Here is a 27,663-nt window from a genome sequence, read left to right as displayed (position 1 = left end):
CAAATGGGTGGCGTACAAACGCTTCAAGATGGAATCTCTCAAATCAATTACACCGTTAATAAAAAAGAACTCTGTAATGTGCACGCTAGATCTCAAACATGCATACTATCATGTTCCCATCCATCCCTCAGATCAAAAATTCCTCAGATTCGCAATAAGAAACCACAAGAAAATACTTCATTTCCAGTTTCAGTGCCTACTATTTGGTCTCTCCTCTGCCCCAAGGATATTTACGAAGCTCATGACGGTGGTCATGGCCTACTTAAGAGAAAAGGAAGTTCTCATTGCACCATATCTGGACGATCTGTTGCTGATCGCAGATTCATCCCAACAGATGGAAGAATCCTTAGAAATTACCACGTCACTCCTGAAACGTCTGGGGTGGGTAATAAATGCAAAAAAATCGAGTCTCGAACCAGAGACGCAGAAGATATTTCTAGGGGTACTACTAAATTCCGAACTAGAATACTCCTTCCTACCAGACCAAAAACAACGGTCAATAAAAAAAGAACTTCAATCAATAAATAAACGGAAATACATTTCCATCAGGAAAGCTTTGAGGATTCTAGGTCTGATGACCTCATGCATTCCCAGTGTACAGTGGAGCCAGTTTCACTCCAGAACGCTTCAAAGGGAAGTTCTTTCGGTATGGAACAGAAGAAAAGATTCATTAGACAACAGGATGTGGTTACCCAGCGAGGTAAAGCAGTCCCTCTCATGGTGGATCGACATAAAAAACCTCAAAAGAGGAAAACCATGGAAAATATCCCCATGCATAAACATAACCACCGATGCAAGCTCAAGAAAGTCGATACCTTCAGGAAACTTGGCCACCATCGATACGCGACAGTTCCTCCAATTACAGGGAGCTCAGGGCAGTCTGGGAAGCACTAAAGAGGTGTCAACACGAGATTCAGGGACACCACATCCGAATCTTCTCAGACAACTCGACCACGGTAGCTTTCCTCCTACATCAGGGAGGACCAAGGCACCGTCCACTTCAAACACTAGCAGAAAAAATATTCTCCTGGGCGGAAGATACCGTGAAGTCCATCACAGAAGTACATCTAAAAGGTTCACAGAACCAAATAGCGGACTTTCTCAGCAGAGAGAAGGTACAGCCATCAGAATGGTCTCTAAACGAAGAAATCTTTACTCAGTTAATTCAACAGTGGGGCACCCCACAAATAGATTTATTCGCCTCAAGGGGCAATACAAAAACGAAAGAATTCTTTTCGTTAAATCCAAGAGACAATCCAACTGGCATAGATGCCTTGGCTCAACATTGGGACATGGAACTTGCATACGCGTTCCCTCCACTAGCCCTAATTCCCAGAGTTTTGAGGAAAATTCAGGAAAGTCTAGCCGTAGTAATCCTAATAGTGCCATATTGGCCCAAGAGGAGCTGGTTTCCTCTGCTGAAGAGGATGGCGGTGGAAGACCCAGTGTTACTACCACTGAGACGGGATCTTCTAATACAGGGACCATTGGTCCATCAAAATCTAAAGATGCTACAACTCTCAGCGTGGATCTTGAAAGGGAGATCTTGAGATCAAAGGGACTGTCTGAGTCAGTTATCTCAACCATGAAAAAAAAGTAGAAAGCCGGTGACCTCGGCTATATACCAGAAAATTTGGAAGAAATTTTGTGCGCAGACCAATACTCCAATATCCGTTCTCCAACAACCAGATATTCCTCAAATACTAAATTTTCTCCAAACAGGTTTTGATATGGGCTTGAGACCTAGTACGCTAAAGGTACAAATCTCAGCTTTAACTGCCTTTTATGATTATCCACTAGCGAATCATCCCTGGATAATGAGATACATCAAAGCTACACAACGTCTTAGACCAACAATACGAAGCTCAGTACCCTCATGGAACCTCACTTTGGTACTAAATGAGCTACGAAAAGCTCCATACGAGCCACTTGATCAGGCAGACCTAAAGTCTGTGACATTCAAGACTGTTTTCCTTGTCGCAATAACGTCAGCAAGGCGAATAGGCGAAATTCAAGCCCTATCCATAACAGACCCATACTTAAAGATACAGGAAGATTGCATTGTTTTAAAGTTGGATCCCTCATTCCTTCCAAAAGTTGTGACGGACTTTCACAAAAACCAGGAAATAGTTTTACCTACGTTCTGTCAGAATTACAATAATGAAAAAGAACGTTCTCTTCATTCCCTGGATGTTAAGAGAACAGTATTGCAGTATCTAAAGCTTACAGACAGCTGGAGAATTGACTCTAACCTCTTTATCCAGATGTCTGGGAAAAATAGAGGCAAAAAAGCCTCAAAAGCGACTCTGGCCAGATGGATCAAATCTACCATTTTGCGCTGCGTATATTTCAGCCAGTGAATCTCCTCCAGATCACCTAAAAGCCCACTCACTGAGAGCAGTATCTGCTTCATGGGCAGAGAGTGCGGGTGCATCCATGGACCAAATTTGCCGGGCGGCAACTTGGTCTAGCTCAAATACCTTTTGCAAGCACTACAAGCTGGACGTTCTTTCAAAGCAACAGACTAGCTTTGGGAGAAAAGTCCTCCAAGCTGTAATCCCGCCCTAATAGGAGTTATTTGGTATTTCTCCTGTGGTGCTGTCATGAGGGACGACCTGGAAACTAGGAGTTAGTCATACCGGTAACGGTATTTCCAGGAGTCCATCATGACAGCACCCATTATTTGCCCTCCCTTGAACTACTGTCTAATGTGTGATATGAACATGTATAGAGAGGAAGTTCAATAAAATTGTGTTGTATCCATCCTGACGTGGTACTTTGTAAAATCACTGAGGGGTGGAGGTGGGGAGGGGCTATTTAACCTCTTCTGTGTTCCTGTCCCTATCAAGGATATGAAGAGCAACCTCCTGTGGTGCTGTCATGATGGACTCCTGGAAATACCGTTACCGGTATGACTAACTCCTAGTTTTACAGCGCAGGAGCCGGCTGATGAATACTCCCATCAGCCGCTCCTGCTCTCACTGTTATTAGTGGCACCAGGTGTTGGCTGATGGGAGCAGTAGTCCCAACAGCTGACACCAGTGACCGTAGTTAAATTTATACCTCCGATCACAGCTGCTGGCTCACGCTGTCTTTTGATGATTTTATGACCGTTCAGAAGTGGTGTTTGCCACGCTGTCTTGCACATGACAGCATGGCAAACACTGGTAAAGTGGGTGCCTCTGTCATTATCCTTGGTCTCGGGCACCCTGTTTCTGCAAATGACTTCTGAGATTAGTCTCTTCGCAGTACCCTTGGAGGTGGCTTTGCACATGGGGTACGCTTCTATCCATTCTTTGAAGAGGTTGACACACACAAGTACATCCTTGGGAAGTTGAGTATAGTCTTTTCTGAAGGTGCTGGAAAGGGTACAGGGGCATTGTGTGTCTCATAGGGTCTTGGTGGGGCGTCCCATGTTGTTGAGTGCCCAGGTCAGAAAGTCTTGCACGTGTTTGGCTGAGGTGACACTGAACCCAGAAGCATACCAATGGCAGTGGACGAGGCCTGTCGTGGCAGTCTTTGGGGAGTATTGCCGTGGGTGGCTTGAGCCATCATGGGATACAGAACACGGGGAAGGCAAACATTGTCCCCCACATTCCACAGTCCTTCTGGTAACTGCACAGCTCTCTTCTCTTGCCATCTAGCGAATTTTTCAACACCAGCCTCTTGTTGTAGCTTCTGGAGAAGATTGTAGGTCACAGGTGGGTCCATGGCAGAGGCCACCTTAGCAGCGGCCACTCCGGCAGGGTTGTCTCTTGGTTGGGAAGCTGCTGGTTTTAGCAGTCTGATCGGCCAGATGATTGCCTTTAGCAGCAGTTGAGTCGTTCTTTCCGTGGCCTTTGACTTTCACTAAGGCAACTTTCTCGGGTAAAAGTAGGGCCTCCATCAGGCGTTGGACGGAGTTATCATTCTTGGTAGGCTTGATTACCGCAGAGAGCAAAGATCGAGCTCTCCATATAGGTCCATTGTTGAGAAAGCATAGTGGCTGTCTGTATAAATGGTGTCGGTTTGGTCTCTACCACGTCCATAGACTTCTTCTTGGGCATAGAGTTCGGCTTCCAGGGCGGAAGTGTGGGAGCAGTGGTTCTTCTTTTGTAATTTAATGGAGGGAAAAGGCAGCATATCCAGTGTAGAACCGGACATCCACGTCATACTGCGATCCATCTACAAAACGCTCATGGTCTGGGTTATCTAGTGGGACATCGGTAACATGACTGAAACTCACTGTGGGACATTAGTTGTACACAGCCATGTTACTCTCCTGGCTCAACTAACAGGTCACCCAGGTTACCACTACCACCCCATCCCCCTCCAGAGGCAACAAGGTGGCTGGATTCAGAGTAGTGTAATGGTGAATGCTGATGTTATCAGGCATAAGGAGGGCACATTGAAACCTGAGATGTCAAGCAGTACTTGAGAAAGAATGATCCTAACATCATGAGAGACATAAACGGTGAGGGAGAAAGTTTGAACAGACTTATCCAGCAGACTTATCCTGGAGGAGCTCCACAGCATTCATGGCTTAAGGTACCTTCACACTGATCAACTTTCCAACGACCACGACCAGCGATACGACCTGGCCGTGATCGTTGGAAAGTCCTTGTGTCGTCGCTGGGGAGCTGTCACACAGACAGCTCTCCAGCGACCAACGATGCCGAAGTCCCCGGGTAACCAGGGTAAACATCGGGTTACTACGTGGCTGGGCAATATACTACGTGGCTGGGTAATATACTACGTGACTGGGCAATATACTACGTGACTGGGCAATATACTACTTGACTGGGCAATATACTACATGGCTGGGCAATATACTACGTGGACATGTATATTCTAGAATACCCGATGCGTTAGAATCGGGCCACGATCTAGTCATGTTATAATTACGAAAAGCCTGGACACAGAAACTGCAGATCTGCTAGACTCAGAGCAGAGCATGATAACCCCCCTCTTCCCCCTTTTTCAGTGGGGTAGTCAGGGTGTCACTAAAGGTACCGTCACACTGAGCAACTTTTGAACGATAACGATAGCGATCCGTGACGTTGCAGTGTCCTGGATAGCGATCTCGTTGTGTTTGACACAAAGCAGCGATCAGGATCCTGCTATGACATCGCTGATCGGAGCTAGAAGGCCAGAACTTTTTTTTGTCGTCAGGTCACCCGCTGTCATCTCTGGATCGGCGTGTGTGACGCCGATCCAGTGATGAGTCTCCGGGTAACCAGGGTAAACATCGGGTTACTAAGCGCAGGGCCACGCTTAGTAACCCGATGTTTACACTGGTTACCATTGTAAAAGTAAAAAAAAAAACACTACATACTTACATTCCGGTGTCTGTCACGTCCCTCGCCCTCAGCTTCCTGCACTGACTGTGTGAGCGCCGGCCGTAAAGCAGAGCACAGCGGTGACGTCACCGCTGTGCTTTACGGCCGGCGCTCACAGTGACAGACACTGGAATGTAAGTATGTATTTTTTTTTTTGTTTTTTTTTTTACTTTTACAATGGTAAACAGGGTAAACATAGTATATTGCCCAGTCACGTAGTATATTGCCCAGCCACGTCGTATATTGCCCAGCCACGTCGTATATTGCCCAGTCACGTACTATGTTGCCGAGCGACGTAGTATTTTGCCCAGCGACGTAGTATTCAGCACAGAGCCACGTAGCATATTGCCCAGTCACTTAGTATATTGTCCAGCGACGTAGTATATTGCCCAGGGACGTAGTATTTAGCACAGAGCCACGTAGTATATTGCCCAGGGACGTAGTATTTAGCACAGAGCCACGTAGTATATTGCCCAGACTGTGTGAGCGCCGGCCGTAAAGCAGAGCACAGCGGTGACGTCACCCCTGTGCTTTACGGCCGGCGCTCACAGTGACAGACACTGGAATGTAAGTATGTAGTTTTTTTGTTGTTTTTTTTTACTTTTACAATGGTAAACAGGGTAAACATAGTATATTGCCCAGTCACGTAGTATATTGCCCAGTCACGTAGTATATTGCCCAGTCACGTAGTATGTTGCCCAGTCACGTAGTATATTGCCCAGTCACGTAGTATGTTGCCCAGTCACGTAGTATGTTGCCCAGTCACGTAGTATATTGCCCAGCCACGTAGTATATTGCCCAGCCACGTAGTATATTGCCCAGCCACGTAGTATATTGCCCAGCCACGTAGTATATTGCCCAGCCACGTAGTATATTGCCCAGCCACGTAGTATATTGCCCAGCCACGTAGTATATTGCCCAGCCACGTAGTATATTGCCCAGCCACGTAGTATATTGCCCAGCCACGTAGTATATTGCCCAGCCACGTAGTATATTGCCCAGCCACGTAGTATATTGCTCAGCCACGTCGTATATTGCCCAGCCACGTAGTATATTGCCCAGTCACGTACTATGTTGCCGAGCGACGTAGTATTTTGCCCAGCGACGTAGTATTCAGCACAGAGCCACGTAGTATATTGCCCAGTCACTTAGTATATTGTCCAGCGACGTAGTATATTGCCCAGGGACGTAGTATTTAGCACAGAGCCACATAGTATATTGCCCAGGGACGTAGTATTTAGCACAGAGCCACGTAGTATATTGCCCAGCGACGTAGTATATTGCCCAGCGACGTAGTATATTGCCCAGCGACGTAGTATATTGCCCAGCGACGTAGTATATTGCCCAGCGACGTAGTATATTGCCCAGCCACGTAGTATATTGGCCAGTCACGTAGTACATTGCCCAGACACGTAGGTATATAACACTGCCCACGCAGTATTTAGCAGTGTGTGCATCCCTGTTAAAAAAAAAATAATAATTAACATAAAAAATAGTTATATACTCACCCCTGGGATCCAGCGAAGCTGTGTGATGCGGCCGCCATCTTCCGTTCCCAGGATGCATTGCGAACTTACCCAGATGACTTAGCGGTCTCACGAGACCGCTAAGTCTTCTGGGTAAGTTCGCAATGCATCTCTGGGAACGGAAGATGGCGGCCGACGCGAGCGCATCGTCCGACGACGGAAGGTGAGAATAGCAGGTTTTTTGTTTTTTTATTATTTTTAACATTAGATCTTTTTACTATTGACGCTGCATAGGCAGCATCAATAGTAAAAACTTTGTCACACAGGGTTAATAGCAGCGGTTGCGGAGTGCGTTACCCGCGGCATAACGCGGTCCGTTACCACTGGCATTAACCCTGTGTGAGCGGTGACCGGAGGGGAGTATGGAGCGGGCGCTGACTCCGGGGAGTATGGAGCGGGGAGTATTGAGCGGGCGTCGGGGACACTGACTGCGGGGAGTATGGAGCAGGCTGCGGGGACACTGACTGCGGGGAGTATGGAGCGGGCGCCGGGGACACTGACTGCGGGGAGTATGGAGCGGGCGCCGGGGACACTGACTGCGGGGAGTATGGAGCAGGGAGTATGGAGCGGGCGCCGGGCACACTGACTACGGGGAGTATGGATCGGGCGCCGGGGACACAGACTGCGGGGAGTATGGAGCGGGCACCGGGCACACTGACTACGGTGAGTATGGAGTGGGGAGTATGGAGCGAGCGCCGGGCACACTGACTACGGGGAGTATGGAGCGGGCGGCGGGCACTGTGACTGCAGGGGAGAAGGGAGGGACTAATCGGACTGTGCCTGTCGCTGATTGGTCGCGGCAGCCATGACAGGCAGCTGGCGAGACCAATCAGCGACTTGGATTCCATGACAGACAGAGGCCGCGACCAATGAATATCCATGACAGAAAGAAGGACAGACAGAAAGACGGAAGTGACCCTTAGACAATTATATAGTAGATGATAGTTTCCTTGTTTGGTCGTACATAAGAGGGGCTCGGAACCTGTTTTTTGCCTTTTTATTCAGTGCATTTGTTGCTTCCACACCCTTGTCTGCTCTGATTATCACAGCTTGAGACATGATCTGATACTCCAGGTGGGAAACGATTAGTATCTCTCTAATCACCGCCGGGTGTCAACTGATTATCGCAGCTGACATCCAGCACTATGTGCCAGGAGCGGTCACGGACCGCTCCTGGCACATTAACCCCTGGCACACTGCGATCAACGATGATTGCAGTGTTCCGGCGGTATAGGGAAGCATCGCGCAGGGAGAGGGCTCCCTGCGTGCTTCCCTGAGACCCTCAGAGCAACGTGATGTGATCGCGTTGCTCCGAGGGTCTCTTTCCTCTTCCTCCCTGCAGGCCCCGGATCCAATATGGCCACGGGGCTGCTTCCGGGTACTGCAGGGAGGTGGCTTGCAAGCGCCTAATCAGAGCAAGCGCTTGCAAGTGTCCCTGCAGTGCCTGTCAGATCGCTGATCTGACACAGTTCTCTGCAAAGTGTCAGATCAGCGATCTGACCCTATAACATGATGCTTTCCCCCCCCCCCCCCCCCGGGCAATGTTATAAAGTAAAAAAAAAATGGTAAATAAAGAAAAAATAAATTGTTCCTATAAATAAATTTCTTTATCTAAAAAAACACACACAAAAAGTACACATATTTAGTATCGCCGCGTCAATAACGACCCGACCTATAAGACTGTCCCACTTGTTAACCCCTACAGTGATCACCGTAAAAACAAATAAAAAAAAGAGGCAAAAAACAACGCTTTATTATACCGCTGAACAAAAAGTGGAATAACACGCGATCAAAAAGCCAGATATAAATATCCATGGTACCGCTGAAAACGTCATCTTGTCCCGCAAAAAACGACCTGCCATACAGCATCATCAGCGAAAAAATAAAAAAGTTATAGTCCTCAGAATAAAGCGATGCAAAAATAATTATTTTTTCTATAAAATAGTTTTTATCATATAAAAGCGCCAAAACATAAAAACATTACATAAATGAGGTATCGCTGTAATCGTACTGACCCAAAGAATAAAACTGCTTTATCAATTTTACCAAACGTGGAACGGTATAAACACACCCCCTAAAAAGAAATTCATGAATAGCTGGTTTTTCGTCATTCTGCCTCACAAAAATCGGAATAAAAAGCGATCAAAAATGTCACATGCCCGAAAATGGTACCAATAAAAACGTCAACTCGTCCCGCAAAAAAACAACACCTCACATGACTCTGTGGACCAAAATATTGAAAAATTATAGCTCTCAAAATGTGGAGATCCAAAAACTATTTTTTGCAACAAAAAAAAAGCGTCTTTTAGTGTGTGACGGCTGCCAATCACAAAAATCCGCTAAAAAACCCGCTATAAAAGTAAATCAAACCACCCTTCATCACCCCCTTAGTTCGGGAAAAAATAATAAAATTAAAAACATGTATTTATTTCCATTTTCCCATTATGGTTAGGGTTGGGGCTAGGGTTGGGGCTAGGGTTAGGGTTGGGGCTAGGGATAGGGCTAGGGTTGGGGCTAGGGTTAGGGTTGGGGCTAAAGTTAGGGTTAGGGTTTGGATAACATTTATAGTTGGGGTTAGGGGTGTGTTGGAGTTAGGGGTGTAGTTAGGGTTGGGATTAGAGTTAGGGGTCTGTTGGGGTTAGTGGTTGTGGTTAGGGGCATGTTCGGGTTAGGGGTGTGGTTAGGGTTATGGGTAGATTTGGGATTAGGGTTAGGGGTGTGCTTGGGTTAGGGTTTCAGTTAGAATTGGGGGCTTCCTCTGTTTAGGCACATCAAGGGCTCTCCAAACATGACAAGGCATCCGATCTCAATTCCAGCCAATTCTGCGTTGAAAAAGTAAAACAGTGCTCCTTCCCTTCCGAGCTCTCACGTGCGCCCAAACGGTGGTTCCTCTCCCACATATGGGGTATCAGCATACTCAGGACAAATTGGACAACAACGTTTGGGGTCCAATATCTCCTGTTACCCTTGGGAAAATACAAAACTGAGGGCTTAAAAATAAATTTTGCGGAAAAAAATGTTTTTATTTTCATGGCTCTGCGTTATAAACTGTAGTGAAACACTTGGGGGTTCAAAGTTCTCACAACACATCTAGATAAGTTCCTAGGGGGGCCTAGTTTCCAATATGGGGTCACTTGTGAAGGGTTTCTACTGTTTGGGTACATCAGGGGCTCTGCAAATGCAACGTGACGCATGCAGACCAATCCATCTATGTCTGCATTCCAAACGGCGCTCCTTCCCTTCCGAGCTCTGCCATGCGCCAAAACGGTGGTCCCCCCCCACATATGGGGTATCAGCGTACTCCAGTCAAATTGGACAACAACTTTTGAGGTCCAATTTCTCCTTTTACCCTTGGGAAAATACAAAACTGGGGGCTAAAAAATAATTTTTGTGAAAAAAAAAATATATATATTTTCACGGCTCTACATTATAAACTTCTGTGAAGCACTTGGTGGGTCAAAGTGCGCACCACACATCTAGATAAGTTCCTTAGGTGGTCTACTTTCCAAAATGGTGTCACTTGTGGGGGTTTCAATGTTTAGGCACATCAGGGGCTCTCCAAACGCAACATGGCGTCCCATCTCAATTCCAGTCAATTTTGCATTGAAAAGTCAAACGGCGCTCCTTCCCTTCCGAGCTCTGCCATGTGCCCAAACAGTGGTTTACCACATATGGGGTATCAGCGTACTCAGGAGAAATTGTACAACAACTTTTGGGGTCCATTTTCTCCTGTTACCCTTGGTAAAATAAAACAAATTGGAGCTGAAGTAAATTTTTTGTGACAAAGTTAAATGTTCTGTTTTTTTTTTTTAAACATTCCAAAACTTCCTGTGAAACACCTGAAGGGTTAATAAACTTCTTGAATGTGGTTTTGAGCAGCTTGAGGGGTGCAGTTTTTAGGATGGTGTCACACTTGGGTATTTTCTATCATATAGACCCCCTCAAAATGACTTCAAATGTGATGTGGTGCCTAAAAAAAAAATAGTGTTGTAAAAATGAGAAATTGCTGGTCAATTTTTAACCCTTACAAAAACCTAACAAAAAAAAATTTTGGTTCCAAAATTGTGCTGATGTAAAGTAGACATGTGGGAAATGTTACTTATTAAGTATTTTGTGTGACATATCTCTGTGATTTAAGGGCATAGAAATTCAAAGTTGGAAAATTGCAAAATTTTCCAAATTTTCGCCAAATTTCCGTCTTTTTCACAAATAAACGCAGGTAATATCAAAGAAATTTTACCACTACAGTACAGTATGTCACGAGAAAACAATGTCAGAATCATCAGGATCCGTTGAAGCGTTCCAGAGTTATAACCTCACAAAGGGACAGTGGTCAGAATTGTAAAAATTGGCACGGTCATTAACGTGCAAACCACCCTTGGAAGTTAAGGGGTTAAACCTTCAAAATAGGCACAGTACGTTAAACAGGTGTGGACCTCGGACGTGTTTTCATAAATCCTGCAGTCTTTGCCAGAGCCTGGTATAATTTTCTACTGACTGTGTCATCCTGTTGGATATCATAAAGGATGGTAGACTAGGAAGCTAACCTGGCGAGCCCCCACTGGGTGAGTTTTTGCACATACTGCTTCCCCCAATCTAGTATCTTCTGCTGGTGAGACTCCTGTTGCCCCTGCCATAAGGGGGTAGAACGTATCCCCTGCCTCTGCTGACACCAGGTCCTCTGTTGTGAATTCTGTGGCAGAGCTCCCGCCTGTGGTCACAAGTGGTACTTCGGCTGATTCTCTCTGTGAGCTTCCGTTGGTGGAGGAAAGTGGTACTGCGGCTTCTGAGTTTCCTTCCTCAGGTGATGAGGTGAAGTCGTTAGGTGCTGCTCTATTTAACTCCACCTAGTGCTTTGATTCTGGCCTCCAGTCAATGTTCTAGTATTGGACCTGTTTCCTCCTGGATCGTTCCTGTGGCCTGCTGCTCTGCATAGCTAAGTTCCGCTTTGCTATTTTGTTTGCTGTTTTTTTCTGTCCAGCTTGTCTATTTGTTTTTTCCTGCTTGCTGGAAGCTCTGGGACGCAGAGGGTGTACCTCCGTGCCGTTAGTTCGGTACGGAGGGTCTTTTTGCCCCCTTTGCGTGGATTTTTTAGGGTTTTGTGTTGACCGCAAAGTTACCTTTCCTATCCTCGCTCTGTTCAGAAAGTCGGGCCTCACTTTGCTAAATCTATTTCATCTCTACGTTTGTCTTTTCATCTTAACTCACAGTCATTATATGTGGGGGCTGCCTTTTCCTTTGGGGTATTTCTCTGAGGCAAGGTAGGCTTATTTTCTATCTTCAGGCTAGCTAGTTTCTCAGGCTGTGCCGAGTTGCATAGGGAGCGTTAGGCGCAATCCACGGCTGCCTCTAGTGTGGTTGGAGAGGATTAGGGATTGCGGTCAGTAGAGTTCCCACATCTCAGAGCTCGTTCCATGTTTTTGGGTTATTGTCAGGTCACTGTATGTGCTCTGACCTCTATGTCTATTGTGGTACTGAATTACCTTATCATAACAGTACTGGAGGCCCAAAGTACTAATGATTCTCAATAGAGGGAAAAAAAAAGTTCTGAGACCATTTTTTTTTCTCTGCACTGTGTTTTGCCTTTTTTTTCCCCTAGACATTTGGGTGGTTCAGGACACAGGTGTAGCGATGGACATTAAAGGTCTGTCTTCATGTGTGGATCAGCTCACGGCAAGAGTACAAAATATTCAAGACTTTGTGGTTCAGAATTCTATGTTAGAACCGAGAATTCCTATTCCTGATTTGTTTTTTGGAGATAGAACTAAATTTCTGAGTTTCAAAAATAATTGTAAACTATTTCTGGCTTTGAAACCTCGCTCCTCTGGTGACCCAGTTCAACAAGTTAGGATCATTATTTCGTTTTTACGTGGCGACCCTCAGGACTGGGCATTTTCTCTTGTGTCAGGATATCCTGCATTAAGTAATATCGATACGTTTTTCCTGGCTCTCGGATTGCTGTACGATGAACCTAATTCAGTGGATCAGGCAGAGAAAAATTTGCTGGCTCTGTGTCAGGGTCAGGATGAGATAGAGGTATATTGTCAGAAATTTAGAAAGTGGTCCGTACTCACTCAATGGAATGAAGGTGCGCTCGCAGCTATTTTCAGAAAGGGTCTCTCTGAAGCCCTTAAAGGGCCACTGTCACCCCCCTGCAGCCGTTATAAACTAAAAGAGCCACCTTGTGCAGCAGTAATGCTGCATTCTAACAAGGCGGCTCTTTTAGTTTTGTGTTCAGGTATTATTAAAATAAAGCATTTTGAAACTCTGCAGAAATACCTGTCTTTGTCCACGGAGGCGGGTCTGAAGCCTCCTCTGTGAAGTGCCATAGAGCCGTCACTCACATCTTCTGGGGCGATGGTCGCCGCCCCCTGCGCGCTGTTTTCTTTTCAAATCCAACGCCGGCGCTGTGTAAATATTTGTGGGGCAGGCGCAGTAAGCTCTGGCTGTCTGACGTCACAGCCAGGCTTGCAGACTGCGCCTGTGCTGGCAGTGCGGCCACCCACCTCGGGACTCCCTGCCCCGCACTGTGTTATGCATTATGCACAGTGCGGGGCTAGGATTCCTGGGCATGCACACTGCATGTCTCAGACTCTCACCCACGTCCCCCGCCCCCCGCCTTCCAGCCAGCTAGCAGGCAAGTTTCGTAGGTTGTTTCTTTCCCGGCGATTGCTATGAGCAGAAGGAGGAGGCGGCAGGATGAGCTCAGCTGAATAGCCAGAGGCTGGAAGGCGGGGGGCGGGGGACGTCAGACAGCCAGAGCTTACTGCGCCTGCCCCACAAATATTTACACAGCCCCGGCGTTGGATTTGAAAAGAAAACAGCGCGCAGGGGGCGGCGACCATCGCCCCAGAAGATGTAAGTAACGGCTGTTGGGCACTTCACAGAGGAGGCTTCAGACCCGCCTCCGTGGACAAAGACAGGTATTTCTGCAGAGTTTCAAAACGCTTTATTTTAATAATACCTGAACACAAAACTAAAAGAGCCACCTTGTTAGAATGCAGCATTACTGCTGCACAAGGTGGCTCTTTTAGTTTATAACGGCTGCAGGGGGGTGACAGTGGCCCTTTAAGGATGTCATGGTGGGATTTCCTATGCCTGCTGGTCTGAATGAGTCTATGTCTTTGGCCATTCAGATCGGTCGACGCTTGCGTGAGCGTAAATCTGTGCACCATTTGGCGGTATTACCTGAGCTTAAACCTGAGCCTATGCAGTGCGATAGGACTTTGACCAGAGTTGAACGGCAAGAACACAGACGTCTGAATGGGCTGTGTTTCTACTGTGGTGATTCCACTCATGCTATCTCTGATTGTCCTAAGCGCACTAAGCGGTTCGCTAGGTCTGCCACCATTGGTACGGTACAGTCAAAATTTCTTCTGTCCGTTACCTTGATCTGCTCTTTGTCATCGTATTCTGTCATGGCATTTGTGGATTCAGGCGCTGCCCTGAATTTGATGGACTTGGAGTATGCTAGGCGTTGTGGGTTTTTCTTGGAGCCCTTGCAGTGTCCTATTCCATTGAGAGGAATTGATGCTACGCCTTTGGCCAAGAATGAGCCTCAGTACTGGACCCAGCTGACCATGTGCATGGCTCCTGCACATCAGGAGGTTATTCGCTTTCTGGTGTTGCATAATCTGCATGATGTGGTCGTGTTGGGGTTGCCATGGCTACAAGTCCATAATCCAGTATTAGATTGGAAATCCATGTCTGTGTCCAGCTGGGGTTGTCAGGGGGTACATGGTGATGTCCCATTTCTGACTATTTCGTCATCCACCCCTTCTGAGGTTCCAGAGTTCTTGTCTGATTACCGGGATGTATTTGATGAGCCCAAGTCCGATACCCTACCTCCGCATAGGGATTGTGATTGTGCTATCGATTTGATTCCTGGTAGTAAATTCCCAAAAGGTCGACTGTTTAATTTATCTGTGCCTGAGCACGCCGCTATGCGGAGTTATGTGAAGGAGTCCTTGGAGAAGGGGCATATTCGCCCGTCATCGTCGCCATTAGGAGCAGGGTTCTTTTTTGTAGCCAAGAAGGATGATTCGCTGAGACCTTGTATAGATTACCGCCTTCTAAATAAGATCACGGTTAAATTTCAGTACCCCTTGCCGTTGTTATCTGATTTGTTTGCTCGGATTAAGGGGGCTAGTTGGTTCACCAACAAAGATCTTCGTGGTGCGTATAATCTTGTGCGTATTAAGCGAGGCGATGAATGGAAAACTGCATTTAATACGCCCGAGGGCCATTTTGAGTATCTAGTAATGCCATTCGGACTTGCCAATGCTCCATCAGTGTTTCAGTCCTTTATGCATGACATCTTCCGAGAGTACCTGGATAAATTCCTGATTGTGTACTTGGATGACATTTTGATCTTCTCGGATGATTGGGAGTCTCATGTGAAGCAGGTCAGAACGGTGTTTCAGGTCCTGCGTGCTAATTCTTTGTTTGTGAAGGGATCAAAGTGTCTCTTTGGTGTTCAGAAGGTTTCATTTTTGGGGTTCATCTTTTCCCCTTCTACTATCGAGATGGACCCTGTTAAGGTCCAAGCCATCCATGATTGGACTCAGCCGACATCTCTGAAAAGTCTGCAAAAGTTCCTGGGCTTTGCTAATTTTTATCGTCGCTTCATCTGCAATTTTTCTAGTATTGCTAAACCATTGACCGATTTGACCAAGAAGGGTGCTGATGTGGTCAATTGGTCTTCTGCTGCTGTGGAAGCTTTTCAAGAGTTGAAGCGTCGTTTTTCTTCTGCCCCTGTGTTGTGTCAACCAGATGTTTCGCTTCCATTCCAGGTCGAGGTTGATGCTTCTGAGATTGGAGCAGGGGCTGTTTTGTCGCAGAGAAGTTCTGATTGCTCGGTGATGAAACCATGCGCCTTCTTTTCCAGGAAGTTTTCGCCTGCTGAGCGAAATTATGATGTAGGCAATCGAGAGTTGCTGGCCATGAAGTGGGCATTCGAGGAGTGGCGTCATTGGCTTGAAGGAGCTAAGCATCGCGTGGTGGTCTTGACTGATCATAAGAACTTGACTTATCTCGAGTCTGCCAAGCGGTTGAATCCTAGACAGGCTCGTTGGTCGTTGTTTTTTGCCCGTTTTGACTTTGTGATTTCGTACCTTCCGGGCTCTAAAAATGTGAAGGCGGATGCTCTGTCTAGGAGTTTTGTGCCCGACTCTCCGGGTTTATCTGAGCCGGCGGGTATCCTCAAAGAGGGAGTAATTGTGTCTGCCATCTCCCCTGATTTGCGGCGGGTGCTGCAAAAATTTCAGGCTAATAAACCTGATCGTTGCCCAGCGGAGAAACTGTTTGTCCCTGATAGGTGGACGAATAAAGTCATCTCTGAGGTTCACTGTTCGGTGTTGGCTGGTCATCCTGGAATCTTTGGTACCAGAGAGTTAGTGGCTAGATCCTTTTGGTGGCCATCTCTGTCGCGGGATGTGCGTACTTTTGTGCAGTCCTGTGGGATTTGTGCTCGGGCTAAGCCCTGCTGTTCTCGTGCCAGTGGGGTGCTTTTGCCCTTGCCGGTCCCGAAGAGGCCTTGGACACATATCTCTATGGATTTTATTTCAGATCTTCCCGTCTCTCAAAAGATGTCAGTCATTTGGGTGGTCTGTGATCGTTTCTCTAAGATGGTCCATTTGGTACCCTTGTCTAAATTACCTTCCTCCTCTGATTTGGTGCCATTGTTCTTCCAGCATGTGGTTCGTTTACATGGCATTCCAGAGAATATCGTTTCTGACAGAGGTTCCCAGTTTGTTTCGAGGTTTTGGCGAGCCTTTTGTGGTAGGATGGGCATTGACTTGTCTTTTTCCTCGGCTTTCCATCCTCAGACTAATGGCCAGACCGAACAAACCAATCAGACCTTGGAAACATATCTGAGATGCTTTGTTTCTGCTGATCAGGATGACTGGGTGTCCTTCTTGCCTTTGGCTGAGTTCGCCCTTAATAATCGGGCCAGCTCGGCTACCTTGGTTTCGCCATTTTTCTGCAACTCTGGGTTACATCCTCGTTTCTCTTCAGGGCAGGTTGAGTCTTCGGACTGTCCTGGTGTGGATACTGTGGTGGACAGGTTGCAGCAGATTTGGACTCATGTAGTGGACAATTTGACCTTGTCCCAGGAGAAGGCTCAACGTTTTGCTAATCGCAGACGCTGTGTGGGTCCCCGACTTCGTGTTGGGGATTTGGTTTGGTTATCTTCTCGTCATATTCCTATGAAGGTTTCCTCTCCTAAGTTTAAACCTCGTTTCATTGGTCCGTATAGGATTTCTGAGGTTCTTAATCCTGTGTCTTTTCGTCTGACCCTTCCAGATTCTTTTTCCATACATAACGTATTCCATAGGTCATTGTTGCGGAGATACGTGGCACCTATGGTTCCATCTGTTGATCCTCCTGCCCCGGTTTTGGTGGAGGGGGAGTTGGAGTATATTGTGGAGAAGATTTTGGATTCTCGTGTTTCAAGACGGAAACTCCAGTATCTGGTTAAGTGGAAGGGTTATGCTCAGGAAGATAATTCCTGGGTCTTTGCCTCTGATGTCCATGCTCCCGATCTTGTTCGTGCCTTTCATATGGCTCATCCTGGTCGTCCTGGGGGCTCTGGTGAGGGTTCGGTGACCCCTCCTCAAGGGGGGGGGGGGAATACTGTTGTGAATTTTGTGGCAGAGCTCCCTCCTGTGGTCACAAGTGGTACTTCGGCTGATTCTCTCTGTGAGCTTCCGTTGGTGGAGGAAAGTGGTACTGCGGCTTCTGAGTTTCCTTCCTCAGGTGATGTGGTGAAGTCGATAGGTGCTGCTCTATTTAACTCCACCTAGTGCTTTGATCCTGGCCTCCAGTCAATGTTCTAGTATTGGACCTGTTTCCTCCTGGATCGTTCCTGTGGCCTGCTGCTCTGCATTGCTAAGTTCCGCTTTGCTATTTTGTTTGCTGTTTTTTTCTGTCCAGCTTGTCTATTTGTTTTTTCCTGCTTGCTGGAAGCTCTGGGACGCAGAGGGTGTACCTCCGTGCCGTTAGTTCGGTACGGAGGGTCTTTTTGCCCCCTTTGCGTGGTTTTTTTAGGGTTTTGTGTTGACCGCAAAGTTACCTTTCCTATCCTCGCTCTGTTCAGAAAGTCAGGCCTCACTTTGCTAAATCTATTTCATCTCTACGTTTGTCTTTTCATCTTAACTCACAGTCATTATATGTGGGGGCTGCCTTTTCCTTTGGGGTATTTCTCTGAGGCAAGGTAGGCTTATTTTCTATCTTCAGGCTAGCTATTTTCTCAGGCTGTGCCGAGTTGCATAGGGAGCGTTAGGCGCAACCCACGGCTGCCTCTAGTGTGGTTGGAGAGGATTAGGGATTGCGGTCAGCAGAGTTCCCACGTCTCAGAGCTCGTTCCATGTTTTTGGGTTATTGTCAGGTCACTGTATGTGCTCTGACCTCTATGTCTATTGTGGTACTGAATTACCTTATCATAACAGTCCTCTAAGTCCCACCAACAGGAGAAATCCTTTTTAATTTTTCTCCACCTCTAACAAATGGCATGGGAAACATTTGTGTCTGGCATTCTCCTCCTCATTTCATCATAGTCAGTATTTCACTAGGATTCCAGGGATTCCTCACACCCTACTGTGGCTATACAGTGTCAGGTCCCCTAGACTGGGGTGTGAGGTCTGCTGGTAACAATCTGGGTTAGCGCTGCAGGCGATCATGGTTGAAGTGAGATGCTCAACCAGACTAATTGTCCTAATGAGTCTTGGATGGCAGCAAAAAATGACTTATAACTGCTTTCATTTGAGTTGTGTCAGGAGGAGCTGAAGAGCAGTGTCTTAAGGGGTGTTGGTCCCATCCAGTGCAGGTATGACATTCATTTGGGTGCATGAATGAGATTTATGGGAGCGTAGCACTTGGGGTACTGGCCAGGGGGGCCACACTATACAAATAGATTATCAGGCAATAACAAAGGATACAATCCTTGCTTAGGAGTAGAAAGTTTTAATGGTTTCTCTATGCCAACCAGGGGCACCACATGCACGACAGGTCTTGTCCACCCAAACTAAATTCCGGTTCCTACATACACAACATGTCCATCTTTCCGTGACCATGTAAGGGGGTGGAGTAAAACTGGGATCGAACTGGGGTCAGCGTCATCTTTGTTACATACTCATACATACAAAAACATATCATCATGTTTTTTCTTCCTTTACCTCACCTCTAGTTACACATTTAGAGGTTTTCTGCCATAACTCAGCCTGATCTATCACAGCAAAATTTAGACATCCTGTTTGTTCCTGCAATACACTTCCAGAAACTCTCATTAAGCCTTCTACCCAGTGGACAACCAGACACTTATAAAACCTATGCATTTTCTGCACAAATTTATTTTCTATCTGTTTCACCAATTTTAGCAGCACCTCTACCATGCCCCTTAATGAACAGGTTAACCCATCCTCTGTCTCTTTAAAAACAAAAAAAAACAGAAATACAGGACTAGAGAGGCAAAGCAGCAGGGACTCTTACCACACACACTATGGTTTAATGCTCTTTCACGCTTTGCCTGACATTATATATCTCAACAAAAACCATCGGGAAACCATAGCAATTCAAGAGGCTACTGCCGACAATCACCAACGGCGTCTCCACCAGGTACGATCAACTAATCATTACAATCCAACCCCACGTACAGATGACCAGCGAAATGCTAAATCCACACTCCCCAAACAGACTATGCAGGAACTCCATACAGTACCCAAGGTCTCATCAGGGTTCTTTGTCTTAACAATGATGGACCCACTTACTATGAACAGATCATGTGACCTGCGGACCGACTTGCCCAAACACACCAAGCCGAGAGAGACAAATTCAGTTAGTGTAAGAATAACATTTCTTGCCTATTGCTGCAGGTTTGATTTATCAGTCTGTCTAGGCACCAGCAAAACGTTTGGATCAATGGGTCCTTTGAACTAGCTGGTTCCTGTTCGGGCACCAGGTTTTGTCGTCGTCATTAGTGGTGAGCGAGTGTGCTCGTTGCTTGGGTGGTCTCCGAGTATTTGTAACTGCTCGGAGATTTCGTTTTTGTTGATGTAGATGCATGATTTACGGCTGCTAGCCAGCCGGAGTACATGTGGGGGTTGCCTGGTTGCTAGGGAATCCCCACATGTGTTCAAGCTGACTAACAGATGTAAATCGTTCAGCTCAGGCGATGAAAACTAAATCTCCGAGCACTTACCAATACTCGGAGATTACCCGAGCAACGAGTATACTCGCTCATCACTAGGTCTTTGGTGCCTGCTCCAAATTAAATTGTTAAATTCAAATATGTGCACAGAAGAGTTACATTGAGTTACATTGAGTATCAAAATAGATCTGTTTTTATTGCCTCTTTCGGTCAGTCTTTATATGTTATTAGCATTCATGCATTGTAACAATATAATTGGCTCAGCTTATCTCTAAATATGTGCTAGCATTAGCATACGTACTTCCAGTTAACATTATTGACACCCAGCTTTTGGGTCTAGGTGTTATACTACTTAGTTTTGTTTTCTCTGTTATTGCTATGTCTTTAGAGAAACATTCCTGAGGCACCGTTATATGATCATTAAATCCATCTTGCAAGGAAGGAGTTGCATGTATAAAGAAGGCAAGATGCAGCCAGAATAGATAAATATAAATGCTGCTCTCACCCCTCTGTTCAAAGGAACCCGCAGGATCCAAAGCAAACTGGAAAGTGAAAATGTTCCAGATCTTGAGGATTAAATCATCCAATTTATTCCAATATTAAACTAAAGCTCCATCATTAGAACGGGTATACAAGCAGAATAAAAACCAACATGTTTCAAACGTAACATGATGTATAGTGACTACTGAGAAGCATGAAGGTAAATAGACTAGGAGAATGTGCTCAACAAAAAAATGGACATCAGGTGGGAAACAGTAGCCAAATACCTCCTAGTCTATTCAAAGGGTTAAAAATTGTGCCCACAACAAGGAAAAATATGCATGATAAAAAAAATGGAAGAGCAATCAGTAACAAGGCACATCTATTGTAATAGTGAATATCCGTTAACATTAGAGCTAGTAATGAAACATTGGTTCTTCTATTTTTAAGTTTTTTCCGTTGGGAAAAATCCATCCAAAAAAGCTTTGCTATCCTGTAAGTGCCTTTTGATGCTCACAGCACGGGGCAGGCACTTACCGTAATTTTTAATATGCCAAATGCAGTGGAAGTAGATGTATTTCTGTGCAGTGATGAAATGATTTGCAGCAGACGAAATAGTTAGAGAAATAGGTTTGCTAAACTGAGTGTGAACACAGTCTACAGTGAGCATCTCCACGTTTATAGAATCCTCTACGTCTAAGCCAGGTTTCTCTGGCTCTGGTCGTGGAGCAAAAAACATTTGTGAAGGGATGAAAATTATAGTACATTCTATTAGATGACAAGTGTTCCAATTTTTCATCTTCAATATATCTGTATGTATATATTAATATTTTTAATCAAATTAAATTATATTGCAGGTAAAATATAGTTGTAGTAGGCTACTGTTCAGATTGAGGGCAATTGGATGTGCCGACATGTAGTAATGCATGTCTATCTTTGTTTTTAATTATATTGTGAGCATGATTTAACTTTCAATTAGTGTAGCCTCTATTTTTAAATTATTAGCTTGTTTTTGTGCATTTCTTAAATTATTTGAAATACCGGTACTGCAATTTTGTTTTATCCGAGTTAATTCACCTATTGGTATTGATTGTATAGTGTGTGCCGGATGTCCATTTTTCACATGTAAAAAAGCGGTTTATGATATGTAGTTGTGGAAATATTGTTACCAAGATCGCTGTTCACTGGTGCAGACACGGTTCTCCCTACAGGCTCAGTTATCCCCTGCATATGTAAGTATACAGCAGGGTGTATATAATATATGTGCAAAAAAGTTGTATATGCACAATGAGTGGAAACGCCACTGCTAGAGCAAAACTGTAGGTGCAAGAACCAATGTCCGCTCATATGCTAAATCAACAAAGTAGAGCCAATAAGTACTGGATTGCTAAACTGGATACAAACTCAATATACCTACATATATAAATAGATGTACCGTAAATGAAAACCAAATAGATCGCACAAGCGCAAAAACCACTGATTATATGAAATGTACAGTTCCAAATAAAAGAACCAATGTGTACTAGAATGATGATTCTACAAGATACAACCAATGAGTGCTTAATAGGTATCAGGCAGGAGATGCCAAGGAGCGATAATGCTGTCCACTTACTGATAGAAGAAGTCATATGCCCAAGTGCACGGTGCTCGTGTTAATTGTCCACAGTGCGGTAAGTTGAGGATGCACTGAGCGTATGCCTAGAGTAACTCCGCCGATATCCTGTTATCTATTTAAGTGGTGAAGACCAGGGCGCTCCAGCCGGTAGCCAGGGGGTAACAACACGACAGAGCGTGTGATGTCACAGCAGTTGAACTACGTCCTGTGAAGGCCAAAAGACCTATGCGTTTCGAGGAATCCTGTTTTTATGATGAAAGCATTGTGAAGGTGAAGAATGCTCACTGTTGGACTTTTCAATTTGATTGAGTTTTTCTTCCTGTTACTTAGGGAAGAAACTGAGAGGATCATCCGGAAAAAGCTGCGAGATATCTTGAGAGAGAGTGATCTTGAGAATATAACATCTAAACAAGTAAGAATGTTACCAACTGCTGGGTTGGCTGATGTAGAGAATAGAACAAGCAGCTGGCTCTCTATATAGTAGGGTTGTGCTGGGTATGGCAGGGTTGCCTGATTCACATAATACTACGATGTAGACAGTGTGCAGAAGAGGCTACAGTGCTGACTGAGTGCCAATTTAGTGCTTCGGGACTAAAGAAAGAGGTTGTCAGTATTCTTTCCCCTCTATTAGATTTTGAATATTTTCTTATTTTCCTCTGCCCTTTCTTTTGCAGGTGCGCACAGCGTTGGAGCATCATACCCGCTGTGCCCTTCAGGATTATACAGAGTTCATTGATAATGAGATGATCATGATCCTAGCTCAAATGGACCGGCCCTCAGAGATTTTCCCCTATCTTTATTTGGTATGGTCTTATAAAGGAAGATTTTCCACTCTCAGTTCTGACTTAAAGTACATTGCTCGTTAAGGCTAGGGTTACTTAGCAACTTTGTTCGCACAATGTTAGGATCACAATATTGCACTTATAAAATTGCAACTAATGATAATACAAATAAGTAAATGGGTGGTTCCATACCTAAAATGAACTTTAGAAATATCTAGTTGTACACACTAAGTATTTGTCATTTCTTTCATTATAAAATACCCCACTGGAAATGTTTTTGTTTTTTTTTAACTTCCTGTGATGTTTCGTTTGAGAGTATTCTCAAGCGAGTCGTCATCGGGAGGCTGTCAGTTGCAGTTGCTTCCCTGCAGCGTCTATCATCCCACTTGGATGTCTACTGATATTGCAGTCTTCCTTACTTGCAGACCACATTCTGCTCTGGCATGAGGATTAATCATTTTCTGTCTGTCTCTGATTTTCAGTCGTCTCTGAGCTAGTGGGTGGAGACTTGCTACTATGATGTCTCCTATGCACGATACACAGATATGAGGGATTTCTGCCCTCCTATTTCTCTGTACCACACCTTCTGGAGCAGCAGCAAGGATGACATTATACAGCAGTACTGTGCATGTGAATCCAGTCCTAGGGTCAGATGTAACACTTTCAACACTGTGCAGCTCAATAGACCTCAATAGATAATCCTTAGATCCCTCATTCCTGGCCACCCATCTTATCTTGAGCATGACAGATTTTAGCTTTATTGATGATCCGTTCAGGAGGTGGAGGGAGGAGAAGAAGTGGAAAAAGAAATGTATAGTACTGTGCAAAACGTTTTAGGCAGGTGTGGAAGCAATGGTGCACATTAAGGTACACTCATATCTACGACTATAGAGTAGCAGAGATTCTCTGCCAGAAAAGTTGGAGTGTAAGGCAAGTTTTTCTCACCTAGCATCCGTATACCATGCAAGTGTGCGTTTTTTTTCCTCACATAGCATCCTTATGACATGCATATGCAATGCGTTTTTAACATCAGCTTTTAAATATAGTAATTCTCTGTAATTTAAAAATAGTTTTCTAACTACTAAAACAATCTTCTATACAGATATAGAGAGATGGTAGATATGTCATTGAAATATATAATCAGTGCAGTGCGTGTCTAGCTTACTGTACATGTATTTAGCTAATAATTAAGTAAATGAAAAAAAATGGTGTGGGGTCCCTCTTATTTTATTAACCAGCTGAGGGAAAGCAGACAGCTGGAGGCTTATGTTTATAGTCTCGGAAGGGAGTAATAAATATGGAGCTTACCAGGCTATTTATATTGGCACACAGCTGTACATTTATCGTTTACTGGTTATTAAAAAGGGGTTACCCCCCCCCCAACAAAAAAAGACGTGGGGTCCCCCCTATTTTTAGTAACCAGCAAAGGATAGGCAGACAACCTGGGGGCTGATATTAATAGGCTAGGAAGGGGCTGTAGATATTGGGTCCCCCTTCAGACTAAGAACATCAGGCTTCAGCTGCCCCAGAAATGGAGCATTCATTAGATGCATCAATTCTGGCGTTTATCCTCGGCTCTTCCCACTTGCCCTGGTGCAGTTGCAAGTGGGGTGATAGTATTGGGGTTGATGCCAGCTTTGAATAGAATATATCTATTTTATTCTGACTGTTCACGCTGTTAATTTACTGTACTTGGCTGGTGAAATGTCGTGTTTCCAATGAGATGGGCATTTAAAAATCGCACGGCACATGCATGGTCCATGTGCCGTGCAATTTTCTTTTTGTTCTTGCACCCCTTGACTTTCATTGGTGACTCTCAGCCCTTTTACATGGCCATACACAGCATCCTGCAAATTTTTCCTTACCCCCAATTCAAGGTGAGGAAAAATTTGCAGATTAACACTGCCTAATTGTATAAAATCGTAGTGAGTGCAATGTGAGGTTTTCTCACATTGCACTTGCCGAATGTAAACGCAGATGTGATTGAACCCAAAGGGCGACCATAAGGAGTGTCTGCAAGCAACGGCGAAGCATGGTGGAGGCTCTTTGCAAGTTTGGGGGCTGTATTTCAGCAAATTAAGTTGGTGATGTGGTCAGGATTGATGGTGTTCTCAATGCTCAGAAATATAGGTAGATACTTATCCATCAAGCAATATCATTAAGGAAAAGTTTATTTGGCTCCAAATTTATTCTGTAGTATGACAATGACCCCCAAAATACAACCATTGTCATTAAGAACTATCTTCAGAGTATAGAATATTCTCTTTTTGAAAGCCTTCTTTGCAGCATTTTTTTTTGTACTGCTGCTTAAAACTTTAGCAACAGCATTGTATTTCTGTAATAAGATATATTGCAACAATTCGTATATTTGCGTGTGTTATCTATTAATGAAAAATTCGCTTGAAAGACTACGTTTCTCATATTTTGTAAGAGCAGATAGTAGAACACTCGGTCAACTGTTTCAAAGTCAGAAATAATTTGGATCTAGTTATAAGATGTATTATTGCTATATTTCCTATTTTCGTATAGCTGCTGCTCTTGGTAAGTATGCAGTCATTTTCTTCCATTCATTATTTTAACCTTCTCCGTTCTTTTTTAGGGCTCTGAGTGGAATGCTTCAAATTTAGAAGAACTTCAGAAAAACAAGTATGTTTCTAACCTATTTTTCTCAATAAAAGAACTTTCATTCTCTCTAGATTGCGAGCAACAATATGGGTACACCATTAAGGCAGCTGCTCATTATTTTAATTAAAATTGCAGTATTACTGCCATCACAAGAATTCCAACAGTGTTCTGATAGGGAAACATTGTTATCACACATAATTTATGGGGCTGCTGCAATTTTACCATAAATACCTTGTGCCCCATTGTTGTTGTAGAGCCCTATCCTTGAAGACTAAATGTTGGCATACAGAGGCTGATATTTCTGCTGGTGGCACTGGTGATCACACAATGTAGGTTCTGGTAACAGACCACCAAGAGTGCTCATCATGGCTCTCTGGCGATTAAAATATGCTCTAAGGCTGTTTTTACATGCTGGAAAGGTTTGAAAGATAGTGGCAAAACAATGTGTTTTTGCTGCAATTGCAAGAAACCCCCCACAATGCTGCAACCAGGTGTGAAGGCAGCCCTGTCTGAGATATACACGATCCTTCGCTTGTGTCCTACAGCTATCATTAGCTCAGCAGGGATTCAGTGAATATCCCCATTTCTCAGTACATCTGTCTACTGACCACTTTACGTACAGGGAGTCTGTCAGGTTCTAAGTTCCTCATTGACCTGAAACTTAAGGGGTTTTTGAGAACTTGCATGTTACTGCAGGTAGTAGACCAGTGATTTACATTACATGTCCTCTCCCACCGTTGATTGATATGTGACATGACAAATATTACCGCACATAGAGAGAAATCTGTCATTCAGCTTCTCGGGGGTGGGAAAGCCTGCATATCGTTGGACTTGCCATCTTTCGCACAGTTAAACTTGTCAGTTCTCAAATGTTGTGTTGATATAGTATTGGATGAACTCCCTGTTGACTTACCGCTGAATTCAGAAAGGGCTGGATAAGGGGAATGACAGGTTTCCTCTCAAAGGGTTCTAGTAGCTGTCCTAGTGTGCTTTTACTAAATAGTTGTAGCTCACATTTATGGTAATAATGGTGGAACATAGTTTTATCCTGCAAGCCTTTTAGGCCATATGTCTATTTATTGGTTTAAGATTTTTTTTTACCTTTTTCTTTACACTTAGTCCCTCTATGGACTTTAACTATTATTTTGCTGATCGCTTTTATAATGCATGGCAATGCACCAGCACTGCAATGTATTTTGCCTGTTAGTGTTACACTGACAGAAGTCTCTTAGATCTCGTTTTGGACAATTACACCTTTTGATTAATTTGTCCATGGCTGCCTTGACTATTTTGACCCCACAGGTGTTTTCACTTTCAAATATCCAGTCACTACTTTTTTTTAGGAAAATTGCAAGCAATTCATCTTGTGCACAACTTGTTCATTGCTCCTACAGCAATGCCATTTATGTGGGCCCCAACTGCCATTTAGGCACACAGTGAGGCTCACAAAGGAGAGGTCCTTTTAATTTGGGAGTGCAGATTTCACTAGAGTATCTTTTTGGGGGGTGGGGACACAGATCTCTTTTCCAAAGCCCTTAAGCAACTTTTGACTTCATATAGGGGTTGAACGGTCCCATTTGGTACTGGTATTGATACATCAGTTTGCCATCTATAGAATACAATTAACAACCACTGCATTTTCAACTCTTGAGGGCGCCAGGCAGATTCCTGGATATCACCCACATCTGTTATGTAGTGGAGACATCTAACAGTGTTTAGGAAATCGATCATGAAAGGCCCGTGTCAGCATCCAGCAAATCAGGCCCAGTGCTGTGGCCCATTATGTCTGGGGTCCAAAGGCTAGCTTGCTTCCAGTTTTTCAGTTCTATAAATTCCCTGTGCATTTACATATACACTGCTGTTGAGTGTATATGTAATCGATTCCTAAATGCATCATGTATTGATTACTTTTTTTATTCCTTTATATGAATTGTTCTAGGCTCATGCTCTGTCACTAACTAGCCACAGGATGGTCTAAAGGTACCGTCACACATAACGATATCGTTAACGATATCGTTGCTTTTTGTGACGTAGCAACGATATCGTTAAGGAAATCGTTATGTGTGACAGCGACCAACGATCAGGCCCCTGCTGGGAGATCGTTGGTCGCTGAGGAAAGTCCAGAACTTTATTTCGTCGCTGGACTTCCCGCTGACATCGCTGGATCGGC

At 44.7% G+C, this 27,663-nt stretch overlaps 1 protein-coding gene across 2 annotated transcripts in view; it reads left to right on the top strand.

Moving 5' to 3' along the window:
* The window catches only part of SSH3 (slingshot protein phosphatase 3), a 166,277-nt gene that overhangs the window by 92,890 nt on the left and 45,724 nt on the right, over nt 1-27,663 (top strand). For both annotated transcript variants that reach the window (XM_069752923.1, XM_069752922.1), the window contains 3 exons: nt 22,417-22,498; nt 22,761-22,889; nt 25,468-25,514. In XM_069752923.1, coding sequence (XP_069609024.1) covers nt 22,417-22,498; nt 22,761-22,889; nt 25,468-25,514 — 258 coding nt within the window. The remainder of the gene's footprint in view (nt 1-22,416; nt 22,499-22,760; nt 22,890-25,467; nt 25,515-27,663) is intronic.

Source organism: Ranitomeya imitator, chromosome 2, assembly GCF_032444005.1.
Source record: "Ranitomeya imitator isolate aRanImi1 chromosome 2, aRanImi1.pri, whole genome shotgun sequence".
Taxonomy (NCBI): Eukaryota; Metazoa; Chordata; class Amphibia; order Anura; family Dendrobatidae; genus Ranitomeya; species Ranitomeya imitator.
Note: the sequence above shows the minus strand (reverse complement) of the source record. Positions and strands in the feature narration are given on the sequence as shown.